At 41.7% G+C, this 10,602-nt stretch overlaps 1 protein-coding gene and 1 pseudogene across 5 annotated transcripts in view; both read left to right on the top strand.

The window, feature by feature from the left end:
- Myo3b (myosin IIIB) overlaps positions 1 to 5,244 on the top strand; it is a 472,753-nt gene extending 467,509 nt beyond the window's left edge. For all 5 annotated transcript variants that reach the window (XM_023719169.1, XM_023719168.1, XM_023719167.1 and 2 more), the window contains 4 exons: positions 1,498 to 1,604; positions 1,978 to 2,024; positions 2,838 to 3,007; positions 3,350 to 5,244. In XM_023719169.1, coding sequence (XP_023574937.1) covers positions 1,498 to 1,604; positions 1,978 to 2,024; positions 2,838 to 2,976 — 293 coding nt within the window. In that variant the 3' untranslated portion in view covers positions 2,977 to 3,007; positions 3,350 to 5,244. The remainder of the gene's footprint in view (positions 1 to 1,497; positions 1,605 to 1,977; positions 2,025 to 2,837; positions 3,008 to 3,349) is intronic.
- A 4,603-nt stretch (positions 5,245 to 9,847) lies between these two features.
- Positions 9,848 to 10,226, top strand: LOC101568971 (annotated as a pseudogene).
- The last annotated feature ends 376 nt before the right edge of the window (positions 10,227 to 10,602 follow it).

Here is a 10,602-nt window from a genome sequence, read left to right as displayed (position 1 = left end):
AGAAAGAAAGAAAGAAAGAAAGAAAGAAAGAAAACAGGTGGATTACTATGACTCTGATCTAGTAGTGAGACCCTGAATACCCTGTGGACCCTTCCCTAAAATACAAAATAAATAAATGATAAATGTTTGATAAATGTCTGATTTAAACATTTCACAATGTACAAATATATAAAAAGATAGGTAGTACCCTATATTTATATATCAGTTGAAATTAAATTAAAAACATTTTAAAGCATATGCTATTAAGAAGGAAAATTTTCCAAAGGTTTTCCTACAAAAGTGGAAATCTATAGAAGTTAAAATATTATTTTGATCAATCCCTAGTTCTGAAAAAAAATATGATTTCGAGGGGGCTGTGAGATAGCTCAATGGACTAAATCACCTGCTTAGGCAAGCTTATGTAAGTGCAAGGACCGCAGCTTGATCCCCAGCACCACACGCTGCACTGGCCCTGTCCCCAGGGTGGGCTGAGCCGGCCAGAGCCTGGACATAGTGGCACGCAGCTGTAGTCCCTGCTTTCAGGAGGCTGAAAGCAGGAGGATCACCACAAGTCCGAGCTGCGGAGTGAGACTCTTTAATAACCAAATACATTCTTTAAAAAATTTAAAAATACGATTTTGAGCACAAGTCTCCAATTTTTAAATCAATAATTTATTACACTCTGTGTAGATAAAGCCCTTTTCCCTATATTATGGCATTTATAGGTGAGACTCTGCGTATCGACGTGTGTGTGAGATGTGACGTGCCTGTTTGGGGAAAGGTTAAGACCGCTGACTTCTGCTTTAGGTATGCAGCCAGCGCAGCGGCAGGTTTCATGCGGATCGCTCACGGGGAAGGAAACCGAGTCATGACTTCATCGACACGTGGCCTCCTCAGCCCCTGCGCTCTGGGTCCAGAGTTCTGAAATCAAGGCTGCCTGACTGCTCATGGGATCATGCAGTCGCCCTCTCCCCTCCTCTGGCCACCTCCAGAGACTGCCTGCTCCGTGGTCCTGTTCAAAGCACTTTAGTACATCCTAGCTCAAGCTCTTTTCCCGCAAAGTGTGTGCCACTGAAAAATTTGCTTCTCATCTCCCCAAGAGTATGTGTGCTCCAGATGTCTTTGAACTCACGCCGTAGGATGTGGTGCAAATGATCCCAGATTGCCTCGGTTGTCCTAACAGTTTTCCTGCTGAGGGCACTCTGCTCTGCAAAAGCTGACCTCCACCCTGTACCTCCCCAAAGCGGACAATCCAATTTGCTCCCTGTCACTCCGGGCTGCCGATTCGGATCAGAGCGATGAAGGCACAGTTACAGATGGCAGCCTTGTTTAACTCAGCGATTCCCGTGTATGTGCGTCTTTAGGATGACATTTCTCCTAGTCGTCAGCCACGTTTCTAGCATATGCATCCAAATGGGTCCCAGTCCTCCCAGGTGCATTGACATGAACAGCCATTGTTCACTGAATTTTCCCAACACCTGGAATAGCTTACGGTGAACTTTTGCTGTCTGCTTGCAGATTCCGAGGACAGGCTTGCACGGAAGCAGCGGACACCTCGCCGACGATGTCAGCAGCCCAAAATGTTGAGTAGCCCTGAGGACACTATGTACTATAACCAGTTAAATGTGAGTTCAAAGTGGCCATAAAGCTGTTTTGCTGGCTTTGTTTCCAGTTAATAATTCTGTTATTAATACCTGTTCCAGCCCCTGCAGCCCCACCCCCACTCTCTTATGCTGTCTCGTGAACATGTGCTTAGGCTCTTTATCTGTTGCTTTCATGTCAGGATGTCTGCCTTCACGGTGAATAATTGATGTGGTTTATCAAAGACGAGCAAGATGCATGCTTCATCAGGCTCAGTTGAGCCCTTTGATCAAAAAAATTATGCTGTGACTTCTGATATTATCAGCATCTGCTTGCATTCAACACAAAATCACTTTGAATTAAAAATTAACGACTTGCTGCTTTGCTTTGACTGTGTGTTCTTGGGCCTCTCCACAGGGAACTCTAGAATATCAAGGGAGCAAGAGGAAGCCAAGAAAACTTGGGTAAATATCTGTCTTCTTAGTTCTAAGCAACTGTAAACAGAAGGGGTCCTTTGTGATATTACAGAAAATGCAAAACTTTCCAGAGAAGCTTCTAAAAATATTCAACCCGATATTGTCACTGTTATTGATGCTGGAAACTACTTTTCACAGTAGCAAGGATGCGAAACTTGACTCTATTTTGTCCAGAAAGGCTGAAATTGTCAGCTAAGGACAAATGTTATGTGTCATCATTATTCTAGAGAATTTTACTTCCTTTATAATAGAAAACGTGCAGAAGCTTGTATAAGAATCTTCCACAAAGAAGAGCATTGCATAAAAGACGAATAGACCACTTCATCCACACTGTCCTACCAGGAACCTGAGAGCACACACAAAAGCAAACATTCCTCAGTGGTGAAAGAGGAGAGTAATGATTTTGTGGCTCCTTTGATGGGCAACATCTTGGCTGAGAAGAGCAATGAAGTAGATGCTTGGGACTCATTGGAGAATTGGGGGAGGACAGGAAAGGAACTTTCTCACCTAGAGGAAGTCAGATAGAGTCAGACAATTGGATCACACAAATCAAGTTGCAACGTGTCCACAACTTTCAAACAGTACCACAATGAACCCATTATCACTGCATGACCCAGAAGTGAAAGACGAAGTAGACAAGACCCTACTATCTCTAGGCTGGGAGGCCCTAAGCCTGGTGGGCTGTCCTTCCCTCCAGTCTTAGGAGCCAACCCTCTACCCAATGACAACTTCAGCTGTCTCTGTGATGTAGCATTTGTTTTCTTTTTCTGTTGAAAATTCTCTTCTTTTTTTTCATTGCAGCCAAATCAAAGTTCTGGATGGGGAAGACGAATATTACAGATCTCTCTCCCCTGTGGCCTGTGTCCCCGAGGAGGGCAGCACAGCCCAGCATTTCTTTTTTAACTCATCCTCCAAAGGAGATTCTTTTGCTCAGCACTGAGTTATGCTTCCTGGCCTCAGGTCTGTCCAAGGTGAGAACCTCACCATAACTGACTGACAGTCACTGAAGAAGGCATTATTATGCACTCAGCATCTGGACTCAGTGCCTGTGTCTGAGTCTTACTAAACAACTGATAGCCTCCTTGGTTCCACACCTGCTTCTACCGGTCTGCCACATTTGTTGTGTAGCCTGAGTTGGGCAAACCCTCCTTTCTCAAATCATGGGTCCCCGCTATAGGGTACTGAGATGCCTCTGCCCCAGTAATGACAGTCACACAGGCCCTAAATGTCTTAGAAGGTAGCAAGAAATCTCATCTTAGCCAATCATGAGCACTGACAAGTTTTCTTTTATTTCCCACCACGTTACCTTTCAGTCCACACAGAATCTCCCCAGCAGAATCCAGGGACCCCTTTCCTGCTGTCTTCTCCACCCTCTCCTGGGCCTGGGCTTGACCTCCACCTCCCCCTTGGCCTGAGTGGACACCGTCACTGAGCACACTTGCATGATAGGAGTAAGAAGGAAGGAAAGTTGGTGCTTATGCAAGTCCAGGCCACATGAGGCTGTGAGTGGCTTCCAGGGAAGGCTTTGCTCCTGTCCATCTTTGTGTGCACAGAACCTAGCACAGGGCCTGGCAGGGTGGGAGGGGGGCATCCAGTATATGTGGGATAAATAGAGAGGCATCACCTAGTTATAGACACCTCTGACAGGACAGTGACTTTCAATTATAGGTCCTAAGTGAATAATTTTTTTCTTATGTCATCAAACTGGACTTTTCACTGAAGGTTGAGGTGGTCCTATCATAATGATATTACGTAGTGCTCGATATGATTCAATACAACAAGCTTTTCTGAGCAGCTACTCTATGTAAAACAATAGTTAAGATTACTGTTTGCTATTGATTTTTAAAATTCTTGTAAGATCCTTTCTTCAGAACAGATGTTAATTTTTTTATACCCTACAATATTTAACAGATAGTGTGCATGGAAATACTTGCATTTTAAGAAAAATATCTTTTAGCATATAGAAAAATATTGTTTACAGAGTTTTGAAAGAGAAGGCATTAATAAACATTTTATGAACAGAAGGATAATGTTAGATAAGGATCTCAGAGATTATGATTTTATCAGAAAAATAATTGTAGCCTATTTTTAAGTAAGTTACATGAATCTTAGTAAAAGATTAAGCTTGGGGCTTTTCCAGATTTTCACTCAGAAGTAATGTTTATAAAGTATGCAAGTACAGCAAAAGAAAGAAACAAAAAACTTTACATTATCATTCAAGAAATAGTACCTGGGGCCTCAGATGTAGCTCAGCAGTAGAATACTTGCCTAGCGTGTGCTAGGCCAGAGGTCTCACCTCCAGAACTGCAACAAAGAGCAGCAGAGAGGGAAGAGGGAGAAGCAGAGACAGAGGGACTCAGGGTGGGCGAGAGAAGGGGAGAGGAAAAGGGAGAGGTATATAGTAGCCTAAATATGTACAGATTTTAAATCAGTGATATATAAGTGCTTATGGAAATTTCACTTCTAACATTGATTAGTCTACTTTTAATATTAGCTGCTTTACAAACTATTAAGCAAGAATGATCATAACTTTCTGCTTGTCCATGTACAATGTAATTGTAAACCTGCCTTGTTTCTGATTAAAATCTATTAACACAGTTAAAATGGAAATAGAAGTTATCACAAAATCACACTTCAGAAGTTCTATAAGAATTAGTGATAGGGCTCTAACTCCTGACAGTACTTTTGAAACAGTGGCCACCATCCACTGCAGCATAGACAAGACAGATTGTACATATTATTCTTCAACTATTTATAATATCACAAAATGAAAAGGCAATTCTTAGCTGGGCATGTGGTGCACACCTGCAATTCCAGCTACTACGGAGGCTGAAGCAGGAGGATCACACTTTTAGGGACAGCTTGGACAATCTAGTAGGACCCTGCCTCAAATTGTTTTTAATTTTTCTTTACAAAGGCTGAAGCTATAGCTCAGAGTATTTGCCTACTTCGTGTGAGATCCTGGGTTCAGTCCCTAGTACCATACACAAAAAGAAAAGATTCTTAAATTGAGTACATGAGACCACTTTGATTTAGCTAAATTATTTTTTAATTTGGAGAAACATGTTTTATATTGTTAGTGAGATGTGTTACAAATATTTTCCCCAGTAGATAACTAGTCCTTTCATTCATTCTGTTATCTTTGGCTTTTAAAAATGTAATTTTAATAAAGTATAATTCATAAATCTTTTACATTTTGACTAATATTTTTTAAGAAATCTTGGAGCCGGCCAAATAGCTCAGCGGATTAAAGCACCTGCTTAGGCAGAGGCAGGAGCCAGGGATCGTGATCTCTAGGCCTGCCATGCTTTTGGGAGGCTGTAAAAGGCAGGTCACCATGAGTCCAATCTAGTAGTGAAACCCTGAACACCCTGTAGACCCTTTTATGCCTCCCTAACTTAGATCTCCAGAATTGTTTTATAAGTGATGTGTAAGAAGTGTCCACTTTCATGTTTTCTCTATAGATATTTAGCTGTCTCAGTCCCCTTTCTGAGACGATGATTCTTGTCCTACTCTAAAATATTAAAATATTAGTATTTAGGTAAGTCATGGGTCTGTTCCCAGGTTCCTCATTCTATTCCATAGATCTATTACTGTTTGTCCTCATCTTGAATACCGTACTTTTATAATAGGCTTTAGTATATGTCAGAGACAGTTCCCCACTCTTGTTTTTCTAAGACAAATTATATCCATGCTTATGATGAGATTAACATAAATTTCCTGATTCTTATAATATGTTAATTTGTCTTTCTCTGTAAGTGTGCATAGAATTACATCAATTATTTCTTATTTTTAAGATTGCTTGGGGAGCTAAATGTACCTGAAATTTTCTTTTATATCATAGGTTTTCGGTGACAGGGTCTTGCTATATATTTCAGGCTGTCTTTGCATTCACTATGTAACCCAGATGATTTGTATCCTCTGTAGTTTGTGGAGATGATATAGCAAAGTGTATGATAAATTTTTGTAAATATTCTATATGCAATTAAAAACTAGGTATTTCTTCAATCCTCTGTAATAATACACATTGGGGGGAACAAGCCTGTTAATGATCATCTTCTCCTTGCTTATTTATTATTTATTGCTTTTTCTGTCAGTGATAAAAGCAGTATGTGTTATTTTCAGGTTGTGTTTTTGTTTTTATTTGGGGCTGGGGACTTGGTTTTCATTTGTTTGTTTGTTTTATAATGCTGGGATGAAGCACAGACCTCACGCATGGTAGGCAAGTGCTATATCACTAGCGGTTAAATTTCCTACAATGATTATAAATATGGATATTTCTCCTTTTTAGTTCTGTAATTTTAAAATTTGTATATTTTCAGGCTATATTATTAGGTACATTCAAATACTTTTATTCTTTTATTACTCTACCCAACAAATTACAATATACTTCTTGAATTATTTCTTTGATATGTTTACTCTCATTCTAGACCAGAGGTCAACAATCTTAAAACACTGTATCTATGTGTATATTGGTGTGCTTGTATGTACATGTGTGAATGTGTGTTCCTCCTTGATTGTTCTGCCAACATTGCGGTATTTTAATTTCATGTATATTTTAAATCCCACAAGATATTATTGTTATTGTTATTACTCTTCATTTCTTCCCACATCTGACCTGCTCTTCTGATATCTTTCTGCTGACTAAAGAATCCTCTGTAAGGGCGGGCAAGATAGCTCAGTGGTCTAAAGCCCTGCTTAGGCAAGCTTAGGCAAAGTGCAGGGGCCACAGTTCAATCCCGGCACCACATGCTGCGCCAGCCCTGCCCCCTGTGTGGACTGAGCCAGTCTCTCCCCAATAAAAGAACCCTCTGTAGATCTCCTTTAGTGTGCAAGTGTCCTTGAGGCTGAAATTTTTGCTTAATTGAAAATAACTTTATTTCAGCCTTCTTGAAAGACAGGTGCCAAAGCCTACATTGGAGATATTTTCTGTTAGCACTTTAAAGATAGCTCTTATATTCTGGTCTCATCATTTCTGTTGAAAGATGAGCTATAACTCAAACTGTTGTTCCTTTGAAAATGATTTATCTTTTTCTCTAACTGATTTTAAGGCCAGTGCTTGGTTCTTAGCAGTTTTGCTACAATGTGGTTCTCACTCATAGTTTTTGTTTCTCACCTTGGTTGGTTCTTCATTGCCTGCTGGAAATTATATTTGCAACTTTACTTTTAAAAATAATCTGAGGACCTGGATATTGTTCCTTTCCTCCTCAAGACATTTTCCAGGGGTATGAGTAAGCCAGGACCACTTTAATTTAGTCAGAGCCACTGATGGGTTGCTGATGGGTGGGATGTGGCCCATAACCCCTGGAAGAGCATTCCTCACTGGGTTCACTGTATCCTGGAGAGCAGATTCTCTAACCTGAGGTCATAGCGTGACGTGCTTTCTCAATATATCAGGTGGTTAAGACTCCAACACTGTCCACTTGGCCCGATGTAATCTTTCATGAATTAGCACTTAACCTACATCTTGAACGGTCAGTAGAACAGAAATGGTCAGGACAAACATAAACTAGTAACCATTCTTCTGGGCCGAGGGACTGCTGCCAGCCCTAGGTATAGTTTAGAGCAAGTATCCCTTGCCCCATATTCCAAGGATTGTACATCCTGCACAACCAAAAATGTGCTGGAAGAGACTGGTCTGATCGAGACAATAGGAAAATGCAAGACCCATTCTGGTTTGACTGTAGCATAGACTTTAAATAGAAGGTAAAGTTGGTGCATAAATTGTGGAGAATTTTTGATGCTTCACTAGGGAGATTGGATCCTATTTTTGTAGAAACCACTTGGGGTCTGGTTGAAAGGAATATGTTGAACAGACCTGTGATTTCAAAAATGTCCACTGGAAGTGGCATAAAGGGAATAGCAAGAAGCAAAATGATCAGCAGGAAGATGTGTGAGGTAGTTCATCAAAAGATAAGAAAAGGCTAAGCTAGACTAATAGAAGGGGAGAGTGGACCAGAGTGATCAACATGCCCCTCAGTATAAGACATGCTGCTGAGAGAAGAGCAGCTGGCATGGACCAAGGCCTGGCTTTGTCCTGGTCCTCTGCATGGCAACCCCTGGATAAACACAGTCATCATGATTAGCGCCTGTTTTACAGGAAGCTGAGGTGAGAGCTGTTTGTTGACTTGCTCAATGCCTCTATGTTAGAGTGGGGATTTGAGCCTGGATGGTGAGTACAGAAATCTTACATCACTGCTTAGGTTGCCATGGAGACAACCCCAGCCTCTCCAAGAGGCTACAGAGGGCTCGGGGTGACCATCAAAAAATTGTGGGGATCCTTGGGCTGAGGAGATAGCTCAGCAGCCTAAGCACGCCTCGCAAGCACAAGGTCCTGAGTTTGATCCAGTACCAAAAAAAAAAAAAAGTCAAATTCCTTACAATAAAAGGGCTGGCCAGCTAGCTCAGGGGACTGAAGCACCTGCTTTGGCAGACACACGGGTTGGAGGTTTGATCCCTGGCGTGCCTTGCCTGCCCCATACCTGGGGTGCGCTGAGATGGCAATTGAGACTCGGCGTGGAGGCATGTGCCTGCACTGGGGAGCTGAAAACAGGAGGATCACTACTGGTCCAGTTTGTGTAGTGAGACCCTGTAGACCCTGCACTAAATTTAAAAAAAAAAAAAATTGTAGGGACTCGACTCACAGGTAGCTCACAGAATCTCAGTGGAGGCACAGTTCAAAAGCTACTTTCAGACAACTTGGGGTTTATTATGAAGATAATATTATTGGAGGCTTTCAGAAAATGAGCGACTGACAGGAATTGTCAGAAAATCCCGATCCATTTATGACAGTTTATAAGCAATGAGGACCATGGCATGGGTTGCTCAGTATACTGGGCCTTTCTGGCTTCTTCTCTATTCTAGTATTTTGAATTTCCATGAGTATAACACATCCGTGTGACTGGCCGACTCTTCTTAGCAAACCCACATCCTTTTCCTAATACTAGCATACGAAGGGCAGCGCTAACCAGAAGCCATCCACACCTGAGCATGCGCAGGTCCCACGTTGCCCCCTGCCGCAGCAGTATGTTCCCACAGCTAACTGCCGGTTCACCTCCTCTGCTGTAGGATCAGGTCAGACTTGCTGGTCACTGTGCACGAACTTGGTGCACACAACCACGTGCTCATAGATTCTTGATGGCCTGGCCAAAGAGCAGGCAGCTGAGATTTTAGAAACTATCACATCTCTCTGAAGAGTAATAATAGAAATTATTTCTATATCTCACATGTTTATATTACATAGCTTGAAACAGGTCTGTTAAAAATATGTTCATTGAATCAACAAGTGTATATTAAATGCCTAAGTCTATTTCATAAATTGAGTTAAATTCTTAATTCCAAATATATTTATATTCTATATATACATGTCATTGTTACATTATTTTCTCCCCCTCCCACATCCTTGCTAAATAAGCCATACCAGACAAGTCATCTGATTCTCCTGATACAGTACTATGCTATCCATTTGATAAGGCTTTCCCACAAAGATCACAGGGAAAAAATTCACTTCCTGCAAGGACATTGGGGTCATTTGCGATACTGATAGTGGTATTGTCCACTTTCCCTTCATGGCTTTGGCTCCGGAGGATCAAAGTGTCACACTGTCCTTAAGCAACCCCCTTCCCTCCCAGTGCAGTGCTCACTTCCCCCATTTCGTTTATAAGAGGAAAGAGTCTGCTGCTTTTAGCTTCAGGATATGTATGAAAGAGGCAAACAGATAAAAGCATAAAATCAAGGAACCTGCCTGTCCTCCTCATCACCGGAAGAGGGGGTAGCAGTCACCTCTCTTCAGAAAGAAAAAGAGCCTCGGGTCAAGATGGCGGGCCGCCCGGCTGTTGCAGCATCAAGCCGGTGGCTGGAAGGTATTCGGAAGTGGTATTACAATGCTGCAGGGTTCAATAAGCTGGGCTTAATGCGTGATGATACAATATATGAAGATGAAGATGTAAAAGAAGCCATAAGAAGGCTTCCAGAAAACCTTTATAATGACAGGGTGTTTCGCATTAAGAGAGCCCTGGATCTGAGCATGAAGCATCAGATCTTGCCTAAAGAGCAGTGGACAAAATAAGAGGAGGATAAATTCTACCTTGAGCCATATCTCAAAGAGGTTATTCGGGAAAGAAAAGAAAGAGAAGAATGGGCAAAGAAGTAATCACTTAATGAAGTCTGTGAAATGCAACTGTCTTCAAAATATTTTTATGAATATGGTTGACCCTGAAACAGTTCAAAAGTTATCTGGTTTGCAGATACCATACCTTAAATAAATGCCTGTTTTATTCAAAAAAAAAAAGAAAAAGAAAAAAGAAAAAAAAAAGAGGGCTGGGAATATAGTTCAGTGGCACATGTGCCTGCCTGGAAAGCACAAGGTCATGAGTTCGATTCCCAGCACCAAAAACAAAACAAACAAAAAAGAGAAGAGATTAGGTCCTGGAGCCTGAGCCAACTGAGGAAGGGGTAAGATCATGATTGCTGAGCCACAGTGCCTCCTCGGTGCCCCACAGCCACTAGGCCCCCCGGGCACAGGGCCATTTCCTGGAAACTAGAATCTCCAGAGATGCAAGAGGGA

This window comes from Octodon degus, unplaced genomic scaffold, assembly GCF_000260255.1.
Source record: "Octodon degus isolate 3935 unplaced genomic scaffold, OctDeg1.0 scaffold00065, whole genome shotgun sequence".
NCBI lineage: Eukaryota > Metazoa > Chordata > Mammalia > Rodentia > Octodontidae > Octodon > Octodon degus.
This window is presented reverse-complemented; position numbering and strand designations above follow the sequence as displayed.